Genomic DNA, 26,021 nt, shown 5'->3' on the forward strand with positions numbered 1-26,021 from the left:
AAGGAAGTGGCTACAGAGATAGTGGATGCACTGGTTGTGATCTTCCAGAATTCACTAGATTCTGGAAAGGTCCCAGCGGATTGGAAAACCGCAAACGTAACACCCCTATTCAAGAAGGGAGTGAGACAGAATCTATTATTAAGGAAGTAGTAGCAGGACATTTGGAGACTCATAATACAATCAAGGAGAGTCAACATGGTTTTATGAAGGGGAAATCGTGTCGGACAAATTTATTAGAGTTCTTTGAGGAAGTAACGGGCAGGGTGGATAAAGGGGAACCAATGGATGCAGTATATTTGGATTTCCAAAAGGCATTCGATAAGGTGCCACATAAAAGATTACTGCACAAGTTAAGAGCTCATAGTGTTGGGGGTAATATACTGGCATGGATAGATTGGCTAACTAACAGAAAACAAAGAGTCGGGATACAAGGGTCATTTTCAAAATGGCAATCTGTAACTAGTAGGGTGCCGTAAGGCTCAGTGCCGGGGCCTCAACTATTTACAATACATATCAATGACTTGGATGAAGGAACAGAGTGTATTGTGGCAAAATTTGCTGATGATACAAAGATAGGTGGAAAAGCAAGTTGCGACGAGGACAAAAAGTGTCCGCAAAGGGATAATGACTGGTTAAGCGAATGGGCAAAAATTTGGCAGATGGAATATAATGTGGGAAAATGTAAAGTCATCCATGAAAAATAAAAAAGCAAAATATTATTTGAATGGAGAAATACTACAAAATGCTGCGGTACAAAGGGATCTGGGTGCCCTCGTACGTGAAACACAAAAAGTCCACATACAGGTGCAGCAGGTAATCTGGAAGGCAAACGGAATATTGGCCTTTATTTCTAGGGGGATGGAGTATAAAAGCAGGGAAGTCATGCTACAACTGTACAGGGTGCTGGTGAGACCACACCTGGAGTACTGCAAACAGTTCTGGTGCCCTTATTTAAGGAAGGACATACTTGCATTGGAGGCAGTTCAGAGAAGGTTCACTAGGTTGATTCCGGGTATGGAAGGGTTGTCTTATAAGGAAAGATTGAACAGGTTAGGTCTATACTCATTGGAGTTTAGAAGAATGAGAGGAGATCTTATTGAAACATACAAGATTCTGAGGGGACTCGATAGGGTAGATGCTGAGAGATGTTACCCCTCATGGGGGAATCTAAAACTGGGGAGCATAGTCTCAGAATAAGGGGTTGCCCGTTTAAGACAGAAATGAGGAGGAATTTCTTCTCCCAGAGGGTCGTGAATCTTTGGAATTCTTTACCCCAAAAAGCTGTAGAGGCTGAGTCATTGAATACATTCAAGGCTGAGTTCGACAAATTTTTGATCAGCAAGGGAGTCAAAGGATATGGGGAAAAGGTGGGAAAGTGGAGTTGAGGTAAAAATCAGATCAGCCATGATCTCATTGAATGGCGGGGCAGGCTCGAGGGGCCGAACAGCCTACTCCTGCTCCTATCTCTTATGGTTTCATGATGTTCTCCATGAACACCCTTGATGCCACCCATTGGGTCATCCTACAGTGGGCCTATGTGTAGTTGCACGACTACTTTGTGCAGGTGCCTGTTGCGCAGCACTGTGTTGTGTAGCTCTATGTGGCGGAGGTTGACGGCATGCCTGGTGAGGCTGGTGATGTTGCTCGTCCTCCAACGGAGTGATGAATGCAGCAATGGACTCCATCCTGCTGGTGTGAGTGTGAGGGGGTCCATGAAGTAGCTAAATGTGTTTGGACAGCAGAGTTTAGGGTATGATTTAATAATCTGGAGTGTGGAGGCAACAGTGTGGCAGGCCAAACTTTGTCTGAGGTGACAGAGTGCCCTGCTGCAATGAACGAGGGTTTACCCCGCACCTGTTAAATGGACCTTTGCAGCTGCCACTGGCTGCTGGATGCTGGCTGCAACACGTCTGTTTAAACAGGGAGTGTTTCCCCCAGCATGGGACACACGCTCTGGGTAGTCTAAAATCCGAATCCTCCTAAAATCTCCAACTAATGAGGTCTGTAAACGACCGCAAGTACCCAGATAATGATCTTAAGTGGGATCGCGCCGGCTTTGATTGCCGGTGGGAGTACCGCATGCGGGAGCTGCGCGCGCACCGATTCATGTCATTGGGGAACCCGGAAGTGGGCGGGTGGAGCCAGGCTCGGGACCCACTCCGGGAATCCCCAATTTTAAGAGCCCCCCCTGCCACGAGCGCACTCGCTCGTCCATCCGAAAATTGACCCTAAAGTATTTTTTGATGTACGTCAATGTTAAAATGGCAGTACATCAAGTCCCAATCTAACATCCAATTCCCCGGAGGCCATGATGCAAGAGATCCCTCTAGTAGGTAGCTTCACATCACTTGGACTTCACACCGGGTACAGTATAACATCAGCCTGATATAAAGCAATTTATTGAAACGACCGCTCGGGAACGTCTTAAACTTCGTATGGAATCTTTTTAATGCTAGGGTAAAACCTATGCTTACACCCGCACTTTTGTAACATTAAGGAGTAGATGCTCTGAACCAGAGCTCCAGGCACATGTTCAAACGTGGATGTTGCTGAGCTCAATGCAAGATGCAGCCTGCAGTTTACATCGAGTATGTCAGCTGCACATTCTATCCTATCAGGCTGGTATCTGTAGAATAATGGCAGCCTGATTTAAAGGTGAGTTGTTGTCAGAACACCATAGACTTGAAACTGAAAATCTGGCTTGTGCCCATTTTTTCTTTTCCACACTGGAAAGTGTTCAAAGAGATCTTTAAGATGTGAGGGGCATTAATATAAATGGAGATTGTTGGTGCTGTATCCAGATATAGGCAAGAAATCTCAAGTTGACAAATCTTTTGTTGACCAATCCAATCTTTCCTCATTCAAAGAAACAAGGCTGAATACAAAATATAGGAACATAGGAACAGGAATACGCTATTCAGCCCCTCGAGCCTGCTCAGCCATTTGATAAGATCATGGCTGATCTGTGATCTAACTCCATATCCCTGCCTTTGGCCCATATCCCTTAATACCAAAAAGCTATCTATCTCAGATTTAAATTTAGCAATTGAGCTAGTATCAATTGCCGTTTGCTAAAGGAAGTTCCAAACTTCTACCACCCTTTGTGCGTGGAAATGTTCTCTAATCTCACTCCTGAAAGGTCTGACTCTAATTTTTAGACTGTGCCCCCTACTCCTAGAATCCCCAACCAGCGGAAATAGTTTCTCTCTAGTCACCCTATCTGTTCCCCTTAATATCTTATAAACTTCGATCAGATCCCCCTTAATCTTCTAAACTCCAGAGAATACAACCCCAATTTGTGTAATCTCTCCTCGTAACTTAACCCTTGAAGTCCGGATATCATTCTAGTAAACCTACGCTGCACTCCCTCCAAGGCCAATATGTCCTTGCGAAGGTGCGGTGCCCAGAACTGCTCACAGTACTCCAGGTGCGGTCTAACCAGGGTTTTGTATAGCTGCAGCATAACTTCTGTCCCCTTGTACTCCAGTCCTCTAGGTATAAAGGCCAGCATTCCATTAGCCTTATTGATTATTTTCTGCACCTGTTCATGACACTTCAATGATCTATGTACCTCAACCCCTAAGTCCCTTTGGACATCCACTGTTTTTAAACTGTTTACCATTTAGAAAGTACCCTGTTCTATCCTTTTTTGATCCAAAGTGGATGACCTCACATTTGTCTACATTGAATTCCATTTGCCACAGTTTTGCCCATTCACCTAATCTATCAATATCCCTTTGTAACTTTATGTTTTCATCTATACTGCTTACAATGCCACCAATCTTTGTGTCATCAGCAAACTTAGATATGAGACTTTCTATGCCTTCATCTAAGTCATTAATAAATATTGTGAATAATTGAGGCCCCAAGACAGATCTCTGCGGGTCTCCACTAATCACATCCTGCCAATGTGAGTACCTACCCATTATCCCTACTCTCTGTCACCGTTCGCTCAGCCAATTTCCTAACCAAGTCCGTACTTTTCCCTCGATTCCATGGGCTTCTATCTTAGCTAACAGTCTCTTATGTGGGACCTTATCAAATGCCTTCTGGAAGTCCATATAAATAACATCCATTGACATTCCCCTGTCCACTACTTTAGTCACCTCTACAAAGAATTCAATCAGGTTTGTCAGGCACCACCTACCTTTCACAAATCCATGCTGGCTCTCTCTGATTAACTGAAAATTCTCGAGGTGTTCAGTCACCCTATCCTTAATTGTAGACTCCAGCATTTTCCCCACAAAAGACGTTAGGCTAACTGGTCTATAATTCCCTGGTTTCCCTCTCTCTCCTTTCTTAAAAAGCGGAGTGACATGTGCAATTTTCCAATCTAGAGGGACAGTTCCTGAATCTGGAGAACTTTGAAAGATTATAGTTAGGGCATCTGCAATGTGCTCACCTACTTCCTTTAAAACCCTGGGATGGAAACCATCTGGTCCTGGGGATTTGTCACTCTTTAGTGCTATTATTTTCTTCATTACTGTTGTTTTACTTATGTTAATTTTATTGAGTCCCTGTCCCTGATTCAATATTAGTTTTCTTGGGATTTCCGGCATGCTATCCTCTTTTTCGACTGTAAATACTGACGCAAAGTAATTGTTCAACATGTCCGCCATTTCCCCATTGTCAATGACAATATCCCCACTTTCAGCTTTTAAGGGGCCAACACTGCTCCTGACTACCCTCTTTTTCCTAATATAACTATAAAAGTTCTTCGTATTGGTTTTGATATCCCTTGCAAGTTTCTTTACATACTCTCTTTTTGTAGCTCTTACTATCTGTTTTGTGACCCTTTGTTAATCTTTGTATCTTTCCCACTCGCCAGGATCTGTGCCATTTTTTGTATGCCCTTTCCTTATGTCTTATACTGTCCCTTACCTCTTTAGTTGTCCATGGCTGTTTTTTTTGGCAAGTGGAGTTCTTGCCCCTCGGGGGTATAAACCGATTCTGTATCACGTTAAATGTTTCTTTAAACATTTCCCACTGATCATCAGTCGTTTTACCCATTAACAGATTTGCCCAGTTTACTGTGGACAGTCTCTGTCTCATCCCATTGAAGTCGGCGTTACCCAAGTCTAGAATCTTAGCAGCTGATTCACTTTTTTCCCCTTTCAAACACTACCTTGAATTCGATCATGTTATGATCGCTATTGGATAGATGTTCACGCACTGTCAAGCTGTTAACTAAATCTGGTTCATTACTCATTACTAAATCTAGTATGGTTTGCCCCCTTGTTGCCTCTAGGACATACTGCTGTAGAAAACTATCCCGGACACACTCAAGAAATTCACTACCTTTCTGACAGTTGCTAGACTGCTTTTCCCCATTAAGATCACTATGCCTTTGTTACACACTTGTCTAATCTCTGCATTTATACAATCTAGTGATTTCATCTCTAATGATTAAGGCTACTCCTCCCCCTCTTCCATTTTCCCACTCTCTCCTGCAGACCTTATAACCTGGTATATTTAGTTCCCAATCCTGACCATCCTGCAGCCATGTCTCAATAATAGCTATCATGTCATACCCTCTAATTTGAATTTGTACCTGTAGTTCATTTAATTTATTCCTTATACTCCGTGTGTTTATATATAGAACTCTTAGTTGGGCCACACACCCTAGCCTGACCTTCAGCTTTGATGCTGGGTTAATCGCTTTGCACCTTCTAGTTTTTACTTTATCTGTCGTGCCTAAAGTACACTTTCTTTCTGCTGTTCTACGCTTTTCCCTTTCACTTGTTCTTGAACAACTATTTGCACTATTTGTATTGTAAATTTCCCCTGGGTCCTCCCCTCTCTTGCTGCTCTCAACTTTACTCTCTTCTGATTCCCCGCTCAGGTTCCCATCCCCCTGCCACTCTAGTTTAAACCCTCCCCACCAGCACTAGCAAACCCCCCCGCGAGGATATTAGTCCCGGATCTGCTGAGGTGCAACCCGTCCGGTTTGTACAGGTCCCATCTTCCCCAGAATCGGTCCCAATTCCTCAGGAATCTAAATCTCTCCCTCTTGCACCAACCCTCCAGCCATGTATTCATCTGATCTATTCTCCTATTCCTATACTCACTAGCACGAAAAAGCTGCTATCAGCAGAAAGACAGACCTCACTTATACTGCAATTCAAAATAAAATAACCCATGCTCATCTGTTCTCCTCCCCCTTCCCAACTTGCATACATATGGAATTTCTCCCAGAATGGACTGCGGAATTCTCCCATCTATGATAGCTTTATGATGATTCTCCGAGATATGTCTTTATGTTAATCTAGAATTGTAAGCTCCTGTCGGACCAAAACTAGTTGAAAGATGATTGACAACAGAGAAATACGTATTTCTGGAAAAAAAAGCTAAACAATCAAGATCGTTTTTTAAAATTCTGAGCAACAGAACACTTGGGACCAAAGCAGGATACTATCTGGTTGAGTGGGTGTTGGGCTAGCAGAGATGCCTAGAACACACCAACTTAACCAGGGGGCTTTTAACTCATCAAAAATGGTGACAAAGTTTATGAACAGTAAAACTATATCCTTGCATAGCTAAAACACATTAATTCACCACATTGTATTTGATTTGGGGCTTCCATACAAAGCAGGCTGAATTTGAATAGTATATTAATTTTATGCTTGGATCAGACATGCCTCTTCCTATACTCCAATAGACATATCAAAACATACATTTTGAAAGCTTCCCTAAATCCAACTTTAATCACTGTTTATTAACCACAACACATTTTTCGTATAGATCTATGTAGGAAGAAAGCAATGTAAAGATTAAGCAAGTAAAGCAGGGTGACTTAAAATTCGCAAGATGTTTTCCTGTTTTCGTGTTGTTCAAAGCAGAGTAAAAAAAAACGTCAGAAATGAGTTCTGATTGAGATTACTGCAGTGTCAATCAATCAGTTCTCCTGCACTCCATATTCTTCAAAAAGTTTATTATTCTGGTACCATAAGCTCTGGTTTGAATCAATTCATCTTATTTCAAGTTCTTGACTTAATTTATTATAGTGTTTCTCTAGATTTAACAAAAATGCAATGGCTGAAAATGTAAAACAACTATTGAAACAGGAGATCAAAAGTATATTGCTTCCAACGGTTCAGTGAGTAAAACCAACTGGTGTCATACTGAGCATACATGCAAACCAGGAAAATCTCAGGTACAATCCCTTGTCTGTGCTAAGTCAGCTGATTCAGCCAGGGCAACAGTGGACATATTGTAATTGGCCTCAGTATCCCAGAACTAGGGAAATAAAAACAGGACCCATGTTCCTGATCACTATTCAGTGCCCTCTGCTGGAAAGTTCCCACTTGTGAATGTCAGCTGAAGGCAGAATTGAGCTCAACTTTGATGCTGCATCACAGTCAAATTACCTGCTAACACTGTCCAGGCTCACACGTTAAGCCAATTGGGTGAGGTTCCAGAGAATTACCAGAAACCATGGAATTATAACCTGGCACTTTTGAATGAGAAAACTGGGGACAAACAATTGAAAAGAATTTCATCAATGGTAGCTTTTATTTTAAATACCTGTATTTCTAGATCAGCAATTTGCTGTTGGAGTTCAGCCATGGCTGCTATGCTATCTGCTTCTCGAAGTCTCACCACCATCATATCTTCTTTACTCTAAAATGAAATAAAAACTAATCAGTTATGAGGTAAATAATATACTCAAAAAAGCACAGTTGACGATTAGAGCTTTTCTGTTTGTTTTCAAAATGCCAAAACATTTATTTTTAATAGAACTCTATTTAGAATGAAGAAAGACTATCTCACTGTTTACATATGCTTTCTGAACAAGATCTCTCTCAAAGGAAAATAAATATGAACTTTATCTAAATAAAGCTTTTGAAATTTGTCCACTAGCTTTTCATCAAATAATTCTGAAAAACAACCAAGGAGAAATTGCAGCAATCTAAGAAACATTCCAACAAAGCTTTGCCAAACTCCAGGGTCCCCATCCATTTAGTCAATACCCCAATGCTGTCAAAGCCAAAAATCACTCTCCACTGTAGCTAAGTCCCTCCCCCCTCCCTAGTACTGCAAAATACCAGGTACCGACTTCCAACTGGTACATCTTGCACAGCAACCTCAGCTTTAAAATGGTAAGGGATAAGAATTAAATATATATTATATATATATATATAAAATAAAAGTAATTCATACATGATTTTCTCAGATTAATGGTCAGAGTCATGGAATTCAATTCCCAAAGCACCGGTAAAAATTCCAAAATACCAAAGTGGAATTTGAGTTATTCAGTCAATGTAAATTAGTGGCACTGATTTAAAACCCTACATGGCACAACACATGTACTGTTATAAAACTGTATATTCTCTGATTCACTGTCAGTAATGCTATGGGAAATCTGCAAATACATATAATAGCTTATGTCTATGTGTATGTCGGCTATAGATACTTCCTGGGGTTCAGAGGCATCAGTCAATCCCTCACCCCTTAGTGCTGGAATAGACTCACATTGTCTGATAGCTATTTATGTCGTGTGTAACAATAGTATTTCCTTGTGACCTGGACAGAATGTTCATGTCTTTCCCACATGCCCTCGTGCTTTTCCAATTTTTGAAGGGGGGACTGAGAAAATAACCTGGAAAGATGATGCCAGGTACAAATCATTAGTCTGCTTTATTTCACAGCAAGTGCACATACAGGGCCATAGTTATGACTGGATTCAAGCAGTACAACTTGCTTTGGGTAATAATACAGAATAATGCATTAATGGGTGATCTAATTTGGCATGCACAAAATAACTTCTGTCTGAAAACCTCACCTATTGTCTGTGTCTTTCTATTTTCTCCTAGTGTTCACAACCCGAGAGGAGGGCCTACGCCAACCGCTGCTGTGTCCGCAGGACCAGGGATTTCTCAACACAGTGAGTGAGAGGTGTATATTGATTGCTGAGACAGGCTAACAAATTACTTGTTTATAGTCTTTGAGGAAACAACCTCAAAGTGTAGTTCATTAGCATTTTAACCACCTTTGTCTCAGTGCTCTTTTCTTTTAAACTTGTGTTAATACATTTTTCTTTAAAACACAACCCTTCAATGTAATCCTTTCTCTGGAAAAATGGTCAAAAAATCCAAAACATGATAGCATGTCTCTTGTAAGTGTTGTACCTGCTTCCCTCAACACTTTTCCATCATTTACTAACCCATTATACTTACTACCCATTGAGTTCTCCTTGCTCCGTTTCCAAGGCTAGTAAAAAGGTTCTCCACAATGCTAACCACCTGAGGCCTATTAAAATCAGGCCTGTCACCAGAGAGTTCCCCTGCCACTTCTCCCAGCTTCCTCCTTCTAGCCCCTCCTGCCACAAGCCCTGAGTCATCCTTTCCCACTTGCTGCAGCGCCCCAGTATCATTAGCCAGTCTCCATGCCCTGCAGTAAAAGTCACATTCCTGGCAGTAAGTAGGAATCAGCTTTTAAGTTTAAGCATTTAATACACTTTTACTATGAAGGTAAAACGCCACCATAACCATCCCAGTGCTCTCTCACTCCAACACCACCCTCCCACCACTGTCACACTCTCAACACATAGTCCCAGATTCTGGAATCCTCCCTTCCACTACAACTCCAACACCCAATGACCTACTCCCCAAAACTCCCCCTCCCCCCTCCACCCCCACTGAACCTGCAGCCCTAGAACAGCTCTCCTAAACACTAATAAAACCACACCCTCCTCAGTACTTCCTCATGCTTCCTACCTACTTGCAAAATGGAGCGCCTTCCCTACCATATTCCTTTACATAAAATTTGGTACAGAGCTAAACAAAGATATAATGATCAACAAGACAACGGATTTGTAATTTCCAGGAAAATATGGATGCAATCCCACTATTTAAATCCAACAATACTGCTAACGTCACAATGCACTAAAAACACAACTTTGTACATCACATGGCACAAAACAGTGCATCCTCCGACACATTGTAAGCAGTGCCATGGGAGATATGCTAATAAAATATATAGAATGCCAGTTCCAATGAAGTGTCCCATTTGAAGAACAAATGTGCAAAAGGGAGGAAGGAGAACTCCGTAAGCTAATGTTATTAGTTATGATAAAAATAAATAAAAGGCTACGTTGACAGCCTACAGCATACGATGAAATGAAACCATCGAAATATTTATCTTGCTCAAGGCAAAGCCATTTTATAAGAAATCAATTGATTCAAAAGAAACATATGTAGCTTCATGGACAGGATAAGAAATTAATATTCTTTAAAAGGAACTGAACTTACATTTTAAAATACTCAATCAGTTCACGGTCAATGTTCTTTATATGGTGTAAACATCATATCCTGTATGGCCAGTCCAATATTTTTAAAAAGATAATTTTCTACTAGTTACTGCAGTCTATCAATGAACATATTCAAACTCAATAAATAAAGTACTCCCAAAGTGCATAAAATGCTGACCCACGCTACATTTTAATATTGATCACTGTAAAATATCCAATTTCTAAAACTTTCAACAAGGAAAGGTTTACCATACATCTGATATAATCAGCTTGGGGTCATCATTTTTTTCTCAAACACACACCACTTGGAAGAAGTAACGCTGCTATTACTGAATACAAAATATTGTAACTTATAGGAAACTAGCACACTTTGCTCAATAAGGCTTCTGTGGTCCACATTGGTGACTATGTGTAGCCTGCAGTATATTTAGATATCAGGAAATCAGAGAGGCTTGCAGTCATTACAATCTATAAACATCTCAATAACTGAAATTTAAGCTGAACGAACAAAAATTTCTGAGATTGTGGTTTTATAGCCACTACAAAGCTTTTTAGTCGTAGCAAAATTCACATTTAGTTAACATTCTTCCATATTGACAAGTTTATAGTTGCAAAAAGAGTTAATCTCCTTGAAGGAGATATTCTGCTGTGGGTGCAGATGCTGCTTTTAACTATAACTGAATTTACCGGAACACACTGCTGTTGATGTACAGTTACTGCAAACTGAAGAAACCCTAAAGGATTGACCAAGATATGAAGGCTCATATACAACTGTGACTGAAATGCAGCACTCTATCATCCTTAAAAAGAGAAGCTTTACATGTTGCAATTTAAAATCTGTCCTGTCCTTTGGAATTAGTTGGAATGACTTCTGGATGCAGTTTTAATGAAAAGATTATTGCCTTACAGCTACTGTAATATACTTATTAAATAAAAAATTTAAACTGCATGTGCAGATCTTTTCAGCCAAAGTTAAGCAAAATAGTTATACTCCATTTGTAAACAAAAGTAATTATCATAGATTCTAAGAATTTAGGGGGTGTCAAACCTGTACAGCAGCAAAAAAAATCTGTAACAGCAGCTGCACATTTTCTTGCACAAGTAATTTGTGCAATACTTGGGTTTGATTACAAAAAAAGCCCTGTTTTTAACTCAGTACAGGAAACGTCTTGTTGCTAACAAGACGATTTGAACATTTTTGTTAAAAAAATGCGTTATCTACAGAACATTTAAGATGGTGCAAAATAATCCGTTGTAACAGACGGAAATGTCTACACTAACTGACCGTCAGCTGATACATAGTGTCACATAAAAACTGCTGCTTCACCATGTTTATCATCTGTTGTCGGCAGCATCATTGCAGTTTCAGCCCCGACAACACTCAATCCTGATAGGCCACCTAATGGGGTACTGGACATCCCACTTAGCCCTGCGAGGCCGGCTAACCGGGGTAGTGGTGGAGATCTGCACTAACCCTGCAGAATCATTCGTGCCCTGAACCATTTTAGTAATCCACCCGACATCCTCACTGCTGCACTCCTAATCCTCATCACAGTATTTCTGTATTTCATTTCTCCCAACAAACACACACACATTTTCATTCCATTTATGAAGCATAAAAGTAAATGGAATGAGATACAACATTCCGTAAACCTAAAAATAAAATATTTCGAAGTAAAATTTGCACAAAACTAGATGTGGCAATTACACATTATGCTCATCTATAGTCCAATGCTTTGAATGCAAAATAAAAACCTATAATATTTCGAGAAGCAACTGAGTAACAATAAGATCAGTAAGCGGCAAAAAGGAAAGAAAATCAAAGCAAGGGACAGAAGAATGAGACAGACATACTGTAAAATCTAATAACTAAAGCACACCTTTATACATGTCCTCTAAATATGAGATGAAAAACTTATTCACAGGATATCATGACTTGCATTATTATGAGAATATATCTGTGGCTGCCTCTTTCCCCTATTTACTGTTCTGGCTTGTACTCAGAAGTAAAATCAAAAATACCAGAAGTGCTAAAACTAAATTGAGTCACGAGTCTTCATTATACAAGTTATTACATTACACCTAGAATTTATATCAATTTATATTTGGACAAAAGGAAATCAATTTATTCAGTAAGGCTTGGTAGGATAAGCACACTCAAAATATATATGCAGAAAACAAAGAATTCAGCCAGCTAGCGAAATACTACAACCTCTTTTGATGAAAAGGTAACAAGTGGCTTTTAATAAGGAAAGCTACATTCTAAATTAATACTGTGGTAATCCTCATTTGATGTTAGAATCACAGAATCATAGAAAGATTACAGCACAGAAGGAAGCCATTTGGCCAATCGAGTCCATGCCGGCGCTATGCCAAGAGCAATCCAGCTCGTCCCACTCCCCCACCCTATCCCTGTAGCCCTACAATATTTTTTCCTTTCAAGTACTTATCCAGCTCCCTTTTGAAAACCATGATTGAATCTGCCTCCACCACCCCCTCGTGCAGTGCATTCCAGACCCTAACCACTCACTGTGTAAAAAAGCTTTTCCTCATATCACCTTTGGTTCTTTTGCCAATCACCTTAAATCTATGTTCTTGACCCTTCCGCCAATGCGAACAGTTTCTCTCTATCGACTCTGTCCAGATCCTTCATGATTTTGAATGCCTCTATCAAATCTCCTCTCAACCTTCTGTGTTGCAAGGAAACAACCCCATCTTCTCCAGTCTATCCACGTAACTGAAGTCCCTCATCCCTGGATTCATTCTAGTAGTAAATCTCTTCTGCACTCTCTCTATGGCCTTCATGTCTTTCCTAAAGTGCGGTGCCCAGAACTGGACACAATACTCCAGTTGTGGCTGAACCAGTGTTTTATAAAGGTTTATCTTGACTTCCTTGCTTTTGTACTCTATGCCTCTATTTATAAAGCCCAGGATCTCGTATGCTTTTTTTTTTAAAACAGCTTTCTCAAACTGCCCTGCCACCTTCAATGATTTGTGGACATATACCCCCAGATCTCTCAGTTCCTGTACCCCTTTTAGAATTGTGCCCTTCAATTTATATTGCCTCTCCTCGTTCTTCCTACCGAAACGTATCACCTCGCATTTCTGTGTTAAATTTCATCTGCCACGTGTCCACCCATGCCCACCAGCCTGTCTATATCCACTTACATAGAAACATAGAAAATAGGAGCAGGAGTAGGCTACTCAGCCCTTCGAGCCTGCCCCACCATTCAGTATGATCATGGCTGATCCTCGATCTCAATGCCATAGTCCCGCACTCTCCCAATACCCCTTGATGCCTTTTGTGTCTAGAAATCTACCTAGCTCCTTCTTAAATATATTCAGTGACTTGGCCTCCACAGCCTTCTATGGTAGAGAATTCCACAGGTTCACCATCCTCTGAGTGAAGAAATTTCTACTCATCTCAGTCCTAAATGTCCTACCCCATATCCTGAGACTGTGACCCCTCGTTCTGCAGCCCCCAGCCAGGGGAAACATCCTCCCTGCATCCAGTCTGTCTAGCCCTGTCAGAATTTTATATGTTTCAATGAGATCCCCTCTCATTCTTCTAAACTCGAGTGAATACAGGCCGAGTTGACCCAATCTCTCCTCATACGACAGTCCTGCCATCCCAGGGATCAGTTTGGTGAACCTTCGTTGCACTCCCTCCATGGCAAGTATATCCTTTCTTAGGTAAGGAGACCAAAACTGCACACAATACTCCAGGTATGGTCTCACCAAGGCCCTGTATAACTGCAGTAAGACATCTGTGCTCCTATATTCAAATCCTCTTTCAATGAAGGCCAACATACCATTTTCCTTCCTAACTGCTTGCTGCACCTGCATGTTTGCTTTCAGTGACTGGTGTACAAGGACACCCAGGTCTCTTTGTACATCAACATTACCCAATCTATCACCATTTAAATAGTACTCTGCCTTTATGTTTTTCCTTCCGAAGTGGATAACTTCACATTTATCCACATTATACTGCACCTGCCATGTATTTGCCCACTCACTCAACTTGTCTAAATCGCCTTGAAGCCTCTTTGCATCCTCCTCAAAACTCACAATCCCACCTAGTTTTGTGTCATCAGCAAACTTGGAAATATTACATTTGGTTCCCTCATCCAAATCAATGATATATATTGTGAATAGCTGGGGCCCAAGCACGGATCCCTGCGGCACCCCACTAGTCACTGCCTGCCACCCCGAAAAAGACCCATTTATTCCTACTCTCTGTTTCCTGTCTGTTAACCAATTCTCAATCCATGCCAGTATATTACCACCAATCCCATGTGCTTCAATTTTTCACACTAACCTCTTATGTGGGACTTTATCAAAGGCCTTCTGAAAATCCAAATAAACCACATCCACTGGTTCTCCCTTATCTATTCTACCAGTTACATCCTCAAAAAAACTCCAGTAGTTTTGTCAAACATGATTTCCCTTTCATAAATCCATGTTGACTTTGTCTAATCCCGTTGATATTTTCTAAGTGTCCTGTTATCACATCCTTTATAATAGACACCAGCATTTTCCTACTACTGATGTTAGGCTAACTGGTCTGTCGTTCTGTTTTCTCTCTCCCTTCTTTTTTAAATAGTGGGGTTACATTTGCCACCCTCCAATCTGCAGGAACTATTCCATAATCTATAGAATTTTGGAAGGTGACAACTAATGCATCCACTATTTCTACCTCTTTTAGTTCTCTGGGATGCAGATTATCAGGCCCTGGGGATTTATCGGCTTTCAGTCCCATTAATTTCTCTCCAGCACTATTTTTTTTACTAATATTAATTTCCTTTAATTCCTCCTTCCGACTAGTCCCTTGGTTCCCTAACATTTCTGGGAAGTTATTTGTGTCCTCTTCCGTGAAGACAGAACCAAAGTATTTGTTTACTTGCTCTGCCAATTCCTTGTTCCCCATCATAAATTCTCACATTTGACTGTAAGGGACCTATATTTGTCTTCACTAATTTTTTTCTTTTTACTTACTTGTAGAAGCTTTTATAGTCCACTTTTATGTTCCTTGCAAGTTTACTCTCATACTCTATTTTTCCCCTCTTAATCAATCTGTTGGTCCTTTTTTGCTGAATTCTAAACTGCTCCCAATCCTCAGGCTTGCTACTTTTTCTGGCAACTTTATATCACTCCTCTTTGGATCTAATACTATCCTTAGTTTCTTTTGCTAGCCATGGTTGGGCCACATTTCCTTTTGTGTTTTTGCACCAGAAAGGAATGTATAATTGTTGCAATTCATGCATTCGTTCCTTAAATGATAGTCATTGCCTATCCACCGTCATGCCTTTTAATGAAGCTTCCCAATCTATCATAGCCAACTCACTCCTCATTCCTTCGTAGTTACCTTTGTTTAGATTTAGGACCCTAGTTTCAGATTGGCCTACTTCACTTTCCATCTTAATGAAGAATTCTATGGTCACTCTTCCCTAAAGGACCCCACACAACAAGATTATTAATTAACCCCTTCTCATTTCACAATACCCAATCTAGAATAGCCTGTTCCCTGGTTGGCTCAACATACTGGTCTAAAAAAATCATCTCATACACACTCCAGGAATTCATCCTCCACAGTATTATTGCTAATTTGGTTTGACCAGTCTATATGCAGATTAAAGTCACCCATGTGGTACCCTTGTTACATGCATCTCCAATTTCCTGTTTGATCCCATCCCCTACATTACCACTACTGTTTGGAGGCTTATAGACAACTTCCACCAGTGTTTTCTGCCCCTTGGTGCTTCTTAACTCCACCCAGACTGATTCGACATCTTGATTTTCTGAGCCAATATCCTTTCTCACTATTGCTCTGATTTCATCCTTTACTAACAATGACACCCCACCTCCTTTTCCTTTTTGCCTGTCCTTCCCAAATATCGAATACCCTTGGATATTCAGCTCCCAGCCTTGGTCACCCTGCAGCCATGTCTCTGTAATTACTAGTATATCATATCCGTTTACATCTATTTGCGCTGTTAATTCGTCTACTTTATTACGAATGCTTCGTGCATTGAGATACAGTGCCTTTAGATTTGTCTTTTTAACATTTTTAGACATCTTAACATTTTTTTGTACTGTGACCCTATTTGTCTTATTACCATTTTTTCTTACCCGGACCCTATTTGTTCTCTTTTGTTTGTACGCTCTGTCCCTTCCTGACACAATCTGGTTATCCTTACCCCAATCACTTTCCTGCACTGCTTCTTTGTCTTTTCTCTTTAGCATTCTGGATTTCTCTCCACCGGGACCCTCCCCCACCCCTTATTTAGCTTAAAGCCCTATCTACCTCCCTAGTTACTCGATTCACTAGAACTCTAGCCCCAGTATGGTTCAGGTGTAGTCCGCCCAACAGAATAGCTCTCTCTTTCCCCAGTACTGGTGCCAGTGTCCCACGAATCGAAACCCACTTCTCCCGCACCAATCTTTGAACCACGCATTCATCTCCCTGATCCTATTGACCCTATGCCAATTTGCTCGTGGCTCAGGTAATAATCCAAGAGATTATTACCTTTGTGGTTCTGCTTTTTAATTTAGTCCCTAGCTGCTCAAACTCTCTCAGCAGAACCTTTTTTTAGTTCTACCTATGTCGTTGGTACCTCCGTGGACCACGACAACTGGATCCTCCCCCTCCCACTCCAAGTTCTTCTCCAGCCCGGAGGAGACGTCCTTAACTCTGGAACCGGGTAGGCAACATAGCCTTCGGGACTCATGCTCCTGGCTGCAGAGAACAGTGTTTATCCCCCTAACTATACTGTCGCCTACTACAACCACCTTCCTTTTCACTCCCCCAACTTGAACGACTTCCTGTACCATGGTGCCATGGTCAGTTTGCTCGTCCTCCCCGCAGTCCCTGCACTTGTTCACAAGGGTTGCAAGAACCTCAAATCTATTGGACAAGCGCAGGGACTGAGGCTCCTGCAATACTGCATTCCTGGATCCCCGTACCTGCCACACTCGCAGTCACACCCTCCTGTCTATGTCCTCTTGAAGTCTATCACCATCACCTCACTTTTCACTACACTTCCAAGTTTTGTGTCATCTGCAAATTTTGAAATTGTGCCCTGTACACCTAAGTCCAAGTCATTAATATATATCAAGAAAAGCAGTGATTCTAGTACCGACCCCTGGGAAAACCACTGTACACCTCCCAACCGTTCACCACTACATTCTGTTTCCTGTTACTTAGCCAATTCTGTATCCATGCTGCTACTGCTCCTTTTATTCCATGTGCTTCAATCTTGATGACAAGCCTATTATGCGACACTTTATCAAACACCTTTTGAAAGTCCATATACACCACGTCAACTGCATTGCCCTCATATACCCTCTCTGTTACCTCATCAAAACACAATTTGCCTTTAACAAATCCATGCTGGCTTTCCCTAATCAATCCACACTTGTTACTTGGGAAGGTGCATTCAGGGAGCACTCATTCCTTGACAGAGTAATCATTTATACAAAAATAAAAACAGAAAATATTGGAAATAAACATCATCTTAAAAGCAAAAAGATACATTAATGTTCTGGGTAGGCACTTCATCAGAGCTAAATAGTGAAAGGACAAATACGATAAATACTAGTACAATATCAGTACAAGCATTGAGTTTAGTTGGAAGAAAACTAAGTTCAAGGTAAGCTCAAGAACAGAATTTCATTTTTCTCCCAGGCTATCTGCAGCTCTCTAATCTAAACATTAACGACTTTAAATCTTAGCTGTCTCCACCATTTTCTCACCAATTTCTTTCATTCACATTCCACTTTGCTCTCTTCCATTTTTCAACTGTTTTACTCAACATTTATCTTTCTAATGTCTTTTCACTGCCTGACTGATATGATCTTTGTACACCATCCTGCAATTTTTATCTGTTTCCAGTTTTAAAAAAAAACAATTCCCAGACAATTATGTTCTTCTCTGTATTTGCAATTATTATATCTGACTGAGCAATCTTTACTCGTTTTTCACACCCTTTTTTTGGCCAATCCTAAAATTCAACTTGCCTATCTTTCCTTTTCAGTTGCTAAATTATCCAATATTTTCAACTTTTAATACAAATTTTCAGCTTTTGCAGTTGTTGCCATTTTTTGTTTAATAATTTGTACAATTTTTCCCAATTTGGTAAAGAATAATTGTGTAAAGATATGATACACCTTGCATTTAATCTATATTCACAATACAGGTTATACATAATTAGTCAAACCACTTTAAACTAATTTCTGTACGTATTCACCTACACTAGTTTACCTTTCAGTCTTTTATTTAATTTGCTTCTAGGTTGTGGGTGAAGCTGGCGAGGCCACATTTACTGCCCATCTTTGGTTGCCCTGAGGTGGTGGTGACAGGTCATTATAATTAGGTCACTTCAGAAGGCATAAACTGTCAATCATATAATATGGGACTGGAGTCATGTGTAGGCCAGATTGGGTAGGGATGGCAGGTTCCTTTCCCTAGAGGACATTAGTGAACCAGTTTGGTTTTTATGACAGTCCAGCACCTTTTATGGTCATTCTTTTCTGTTGTTAGCCTACAAGTTCCCAGATTTATTGAATTCAACCACAATTTACCAAGGTAATTTTGATGTCTCATCAACCACCTCAAAATGTTCAACCCTTCAGTTTCTACCTCAAATGTATATAGAACTTGGTAGATAAATTGCACTCAAAAGACAGTTGGTTTGCATAGACTTTTTACCCATGATGATTTGATATACTGTACCTTGCAGTCCATCTCAGCTATTTTTCGTTTAGTTTCATTTAACTGAGTGAGTAGTCCCTTATTCTGGGCTGTGAGATATTGCACCTTCTCATGTAGGCCACTGCACTCTTTCTCTGCTCGACATAGCTGGTTACTGCTGATTTGGTTCTGACATTTTGATAAGTTAAAAATAGAAACAAAAAAGAAATTAGAACATGTAACTTCAAATTCACATTAGCAACTTTTCTAATAGCAATGTTCCTTAATTCCCATTCCACATGTTTTATGAACATGGAGAATTAAATTTACTGGAAGATTGCTGTTAATATTTCTGAAGGAATTTACACCCTCTTTCACCCATGTCTATTAGTTATTTATGTTACCTTTCCACATATATCCACGTTCTCCTTCATCTGGGAAAAATAATTCTTTTAACTGCTGTCAATGCCATTCTGTCTCTGCCAATGTGAAATGTACTTCACATGACAGATAGAGTTCTATCAATGGTCCTTCATGCATTACACAAATTCTCCTTTTCTGTGTTCTTTTTCAAAGTCATTTCCTTTCCCCTTCCCAGTCAAGGTAGGCAAATGATCATCTTGAAAGCCTCTGCTAGTGTTGCCATCTCCACAGGCAAAACAGCAAACTTAAGCCTAAAATAGTTCTGACGAAAGGTCTTCAACCCAAAACGTTAACTCTGTTTCTTTCTCCACAGATGCTGCCCGACTTGCTGAGCTTCTCCAGCATTTTCTGGTTTTATTTCAGATTTCTAGTATCCGCAGTATTTTGCTTTTGAAGCTTAAACTTCAGTTCTATCATTTGGCAAAACCTCCTCCATTTAGTATATGCAAAAATTCTGATTTATAAACCATAGGTACAATTATTCAAATCGTATATTCAATAATCCAATAAGAAAGGTCTGCTGGACGAATATGTTTTAGTGTAGTGTTACTTTTATAATACTTGAAGGACTATTTTAATTAATTCTTGCTATCACAACCCTTTTGGTCCTCAGTCTGTTTCAAATGTTTCTCACAGTGAGATAACTCTGCATCAAACAGTATCTCATCTGATTATCCCTCAGTACCTCACTATGATAAAGCAAGTTATCAAGACATGTGCCAAACACGATGTCCTTCAGCTTTGTAGTACAATTAGAAGTCATTTACCCAAATGCGACTTATGTAAATTGACTGGTAAAATTAACTGGCCGGACTGCTCAGCATGCCTTGTGGGTATGATTATTTCCATTGTGGTGTATATTCCATGCTGAATTAATATTGTGTAATACAATATAATAATGGAATTAACAAAGTGATCAGTATTACAAATTATTCACTTATACAAACAGGGGTGTTTCCTGGACTGTCTGGATAAACGGTACCCAATCATAAATCCATGTTAAATGAATATCAAGTCACTGAATTATAGACTGATGCAGGGCCTGTCTGAAATTTTGGCAAGCTTCATTACTTACATTTGCAGTTTATATTGCAAAATGTACCTTTCGGGTGCTTGTGTCAAGACACTTGCCTATGCTGGCCAGAATTCAACAGTGTTTCCTGTAGATTTCAAAGTAAGCAGCACAGAATGTTAACAATGACTGGAGACAACTGCACAGAGAGATTGTCAAAGTGCAATTGCAAAATTTGTCAGAGATATTGCTGCAAAAACACATGAAGTGATCATCTATTCCATTATATCTATCTCAAATCGTCTGGGGACGAGCAATACCCTCTTACATTTCACAATGCAATAAGCAGTTTGGTGGCACAGTGAACTGTTGCAGTAATGAGCTGTGGTATGGAATGATGAAACTTGAATTCAAACCCACAATTTCCCAAATGGCAACTTCTCAGTCTTGGCCAGACAACTAGGGCAAGGATAAATTGGCACAGGAAGAGTAGGAAAAAACTGGAGACAAGTCATGGTCTTGCACACCTCATAGCCTGTGAGTGGATTACGTACCTACCTCTCAGCATTCCCCAAGGGAGAAAAATAAAATGATTGGAAATAAAATGAATTTACAAAAATAATTATTTTTGATGTTAAAACTGTATAGCAAACTCTACATCATGAAAGAAACAGTCAAGAGCAGCTGTTTATACCTGTGTTTCAAGTTCCAACATCCTTTGCTTAACTTCTTTCAGTTCAGCCTGCGTTTCAGCTTCTCTAAGGCGCACAGTCATCAGTTCGTCCTGCAGCTCGCTTATAGCATTCCTCCGTGGTGAGTCTTTCCACCTGCCAGTAGTTCTAGCCAGATGACGCTAGAGACAATTTGACAACTAGAATAAATTTCCACAATTTGCTTGTGGGCACACATACCAATTTAAGCGAAGTTCAGAGCACATCCATTTTTCAACTGATGAGGAAGCCTTTTGGGCCATCTTAGTTTATCCATTCAGAAAGCCCGAAAGTGTCCCCCCCACCCCACCATCAATTGTAGCATACAGTTGTTTCCAGGGTTTTCACCTCCACTGCACTATCCAGGAATGCATTCCATGTACTAATCACTCTGTGTGAAGAAATACATCTTAATATAGCAGTACTAAATTTGCCTATTACTAGTTTGAACCTTTGTCTCCTTGTCTTACTCTCATAATTTAGTTTAAATTAGTTTTCCAGATCTCCTCATTTGGTTTCATTTTTAACTACCGTTTGCTGTTAAGAGTCTATTTGTAGTTTTTTCCACCAATTTTCTGAGTCATGCTGAGGTGAAGATCCACGGATGCTGGCATCTCATCAGGTGGTCATTTTTCATATGAATCTAGAAAGTAAATGTTAACAGGATAGTCAAGCATCATGGGGAGGGATGGGGGGGGTGGGCATCAGAAGCCCAATCCTTCCCTCATTTATGTCCATAAATGTAAATTATCTGGAAGTTGCAGTAAAGGAGGAGGTAGTAGAGAAATCGGATCGGATAAAAATAAAGAGGAGTGCTTAAAAGGTTCAAAAGCAAAATACTGCGGATGCTGGAAATCTGAAATAAAAACAGAAAATGCTGCAAATACTCAGTAAGTGAGGCAGCATCTGTGGAGAAAGAAACAAAGTTAGCGTTTCAGGTTGAAGACCTTTCGTCAGAACTGGAAGATGTTAAAAGAGTTAAAGTTTTTAAGCAAGTACAGAGCCAGGGAAAGGGTGTGCGGGGTGCCAAAGAACAAAAGGGAAGGTCCGTGACAGGGTAGAGGGAAAGAGTGATTAAATGACAAACGGGATGATGGTGCAAGGCAAGGAGGGTGGTAATGGGACAGGTTAAGAAACAAAAGATCGGTCTAGAGGAGCTGTAAATGGCAACAGCAGAACCATTACCAGTTCTTAAAAGGTTGGCAGCATTCTAAGTAGAAAAGTCACCCGGTACAGGTGGGATGCATCCTAGATTATTGAGGGAAGGGTGGAAATAGCGGAGGCTCTGACCACAATCTTCCAATCCTTCTTAGATATGGGGGATGGAGTAGAGGGCTGGAGGATTGCAAATGTTACACCCCTGTTCAAAAAAGGGGAGGGGGATAAACCCGGCAATTACAGGCCAGTCAGCCTAACGTCGGTGGTGGGGAAACTTTTACATACAGTAATCTGGGACAAAATTAATAGGCATTGGAAAAGTATGAGCTAATAAATGAAAGTTAGCAGGGATTTGTTAAAGGCAAATCATGTTTGACTAATTTGATTGAGTTCTTTGATGATGTAATGGAGAGTGTTGATGGTAGTGCAGTTGATGTTACGTATAGGGACTTTCAAAAGATGTTTGATAAAGTACTACGAAACAGACTTGTTAGCAAGATTAAAGGGCGGCAGGGAAAAGCCTGGGAACTACAGACCAGTGAGCCTGACATCTGTAGTGGGTAAGTTGTTAGAGGGTATTCTGAGGGACAGGATCTACAGGCATTTGGAGAGGCAGGGACTAATTAGGAACAGTCAGCATGGTTTTGTGAGAGGAAAATCATGTCTCACGAATTTGATTGAGTTTTTTGAAGGGGTAACCAAGAAGATAGATGAGGGCTGTGCAGTAGACGTGGTCTACATGGACTTCAGCAAAGCATTTGACAAGGTACCGCATGGTAGGTTGTTACATAAGGTTAAATCTCATGGGATCCAAGGTGAGGTAGCCAATTGGATACAAAATTGGCTTGACGACAGAAGACAGAGGGTGGTTGTAGAGGGTTGTTTTTCAAACTGGATGCCTGTGTCCAGCGGTGCGCCTCAGGGATCGGTGCTGGGTCCGCTGTTATTTGTTATTTATATTAATGATTTGGATGAGAATTTAGGAGGCATGGTTAGTAAGTTTGCAGATGACACCAAGATTGGTGGCATTGTGGACAGTGAAGAAGGTTATCTAGGATTGCAACGGGATCTTGATAAATTGGGCCAGTGGGCCGATGAATGGCAGATGGAGTTTAATTTAGATAAATGTGAGGTGATGCATTTTGGTAGATCGAATCGGGCCAGGACCTACTCCGTTAATGGTAGGGCGTTGGGGAGAGTTATAGAACAAAAAGATCTGGGAGTACAGATTCATAGCTCCTTGAAAGTGGAGTCACAGGTGGATAGGGTGGTGAAGAAGGCATTCAGCATGCTTGGTTTCATTGGTCAGAACATTGAATGCAGGAGTTGGGATGTCTTGTTGAAGTTGTACAGGGCATTGGTGAGGCCACACTTGGAGTACTGTGTACAGTTCTGGTCACCCTATTATAGAAAGGATATTATTAAACTAGAAAGAGTGCAGAAAAGATTTACTAGGATGCTACCGGGACTTGATGGTTTGACTTACAGGGAGAGGTTAGACAGACTGGGACTTTATTCCCTGGAGAGTAGGAGGTTAAGGGGTGATCTTATAGAAGTCTATAAAATAATGAGGGGCATAGATAAGGTCGATAGTCAAAATCTTTTCCCAAAGGTAGGGGAGTCTATAACGAGGGGGCACAGATTTAAGGTGAGAGGGGAGAGATACAAAAGGATCCAGAGGGGCAATTTTTTCACTCAAAGGGTGGTGAGTGTCTGGAACGAGCTGCCAGAGGCAGTAGTAGAGGCGGGTACAATTTTGTCTTTTAAAAAGCATTTGGACAGTTACATGGGGAAGATGGGTATCGAGGGATATGGGCCAAGTGCAGGCAATTGGGACTAGCTTAGTGGTATAAACTGGGCGACATGGACATGTTGGGCCGAAGGGCCTGTTTCCATGTTGTAACTTCTATGATTCTATGATTCTATGATAGTGCCAGTGTGGATATAAAATTAGCTAAGGGACAGAAAGCAGTGAGTAGTGGTGAATGATTGTTTTTCAGATTGGAGGGAAGTTTCCAGCGGTGTTCCCCAGAGGTCAGTATTAGGACTACTGCTCTTTTTGATATATATTCATGACCTGGACTTGGGTACACAAAGCATAATTTCAAAGTTTGCAGATGACGCAAAACTTGGAAATGTAGTAAACAACGAGGAGGATAGTAATAGATTTGAGGAGGACATAGACAGACTGGTGAAATAGGCAGATACATGGCAGATTAAATTTAATGCCGTAAAGTGTGAAGGGATACATTTTAGTAGGAAGAATGAAGAGGGGCGATATAAATTAAATGGAACAATTTTAATGGGAGTGCTGGAACAAAGAAACCTGGGGGTATATGTACACAAATCTTTGAAGGTGGCAAGACAAGTTGAGAACGCTGATAAAAAAGCTTATGGGATCCTGGGCTTTATAAGCAGAGGCATAGAGTACAAAAGCAAGGAAGTTATGCTCACTTTTATAAAACACTGGTTAGGCCTCCGCTGGAGTAGTGTGTTCAATTCTGGGCACCACACTTTAGGAAGGATGTCATGGTCTTCGAAAGGGTGCAGAAGAGATTTACTAGAATGGTACCAGGGATGAGGGACTTAGTTATGTGGATAGACTGGAGAAGCTGGGGTTGTTCTCCTTAGAGCAGAAAAGGTTAATGGGAGATTTGATAGAGGTGTACAAAATCAGGAAGGGTTTTGATAGAGTAAATAAGGAGAAATTGTTTCCAGAGGCAGATGGTTCGGTAACCAGAGGACACAGATTTAAGGTGATTGGCAAAAGAACCAGTGGTGACATGAGGAAAAAACATTTTACACACCGAATTGTTATGATCTGGAATGCACTGCCTCAAAAGGTGGTGGAAACAAATTCAATAGTAACTTTCAAAAGGGAAAACATCTGCAGGGCTATGGGGAAAGATCAGGGGAGTCGGACTAATTGGTTGGTTTTTCAAAGAGCCAGCAGTGGCCAATAAAGGCCGAACAGCCTCCTTCACTGTTGTGTCATTCTATGATTCTAAGATACTGGATAATGGTAACGCTGGCTAAATTTCCCCTCTCTATAACTCAGTGTGCTCACCAAGCAAGAAGTGAGTGAAGACAGATATCAAGGAATGCTAGAGTCCAGTTTCTTGTGCCAGTGAGAGTCCCTGAAATTAGTAGTCTACCCCGTCAATGCCATCTGAAAAATGTCGATATTCCACTTGTGTCTCAGGCTAAAATCAATTGGCTCTGCCAGAGCAACTACTTCAAGTGGAGCTGAAGCATTTTCAGGATCCACAAATGAACAGCTGGAGGATACATATTGGCAACCATTTTACAAAGCCAGCCACATACTGCACAGACTTTGTGACAGAAGACAGCACACTGGAGTCTTCCAGATAGTCTTTGGGGGAGGTGGGAGTGTTCAGAGGTGGAAATAAGAGTTCTCCCTGATGTGCATTGCTGTCAGCATCAAATGAGATCAAAACTTGAAGCTGGACCCAAGATCATTTCTTCAGGTAGTGCCAAATACAGTAATAAAATTACTTAAGCAACAATTACAACCATTCAAAAGCTGCAGCTAATGATTTCCCAAAACGTATGCATGCACACATTGGCCACTACTACATTATTATAAAAGTATTATAAAAACAGATAAATTGTATACACTCAATCATATTGTTCGTGACATCAGCTAAGTAACATTTCTCTGGTAAGCCAGAGTTTTGTCATAAGTTATCTATGAACTTGTTTTGTGTACATCACTTAACCATTAAACGCCAAACATCACCGTAATTTTTATTTACTACC

General features: G+C 40.6%; 1 protein-coding gene across 5 annotated transcripts in view; it reads right to left on the reverse strand.

The window, feature by feature from the left end:
- The window catches only part of evi5a (ecotropic viral integration site 5a), a 226,958-nt gene that overhangs the window by 82,458 nt on the left and 118,479 nt on the right, over window positions 1-26,021 (reverse strand). For all 5 annotated transcript variants that reach the window (XM_067989928.1, XM_067989927.1, XM_067989925.1 and 2 more), the window contains 3 exons: window positions 21,068-21,226; window positions 18,981-19,127; window positions 7,525-7,620 (listed from right to left, as the gene is read on the reverse strand). In XM_067989928.1, the coding sequence (XP_067846029.1) occupies window positions 7,525-7,620; window positions 18,981-19,127; window positions 21,068-21,226 (402 nt within the window). The remainder of the gene's footprint in view (window positions 1-7,524; window positions 7,621-18,980; window positions 19,128-21,067; window positions 21,227-26,021) is intronic.

The sequence above is a fragment of the Heptranchias perlo genome, chromosome 9 (genome assembly GCF_035084215.1).
Source record: "Heptranchias perlo isolate sHepPer1 chromosome 9, sHepPer1.hap1, whole genome shotgun sequence".
Classification (NCBI taxonomy): Eukaryota; Metazoa; Chordata; class Chondrichthyes; order Hexanchiformes; family Hexanchidae; genus Heptranchias; species Heptranchias perlo.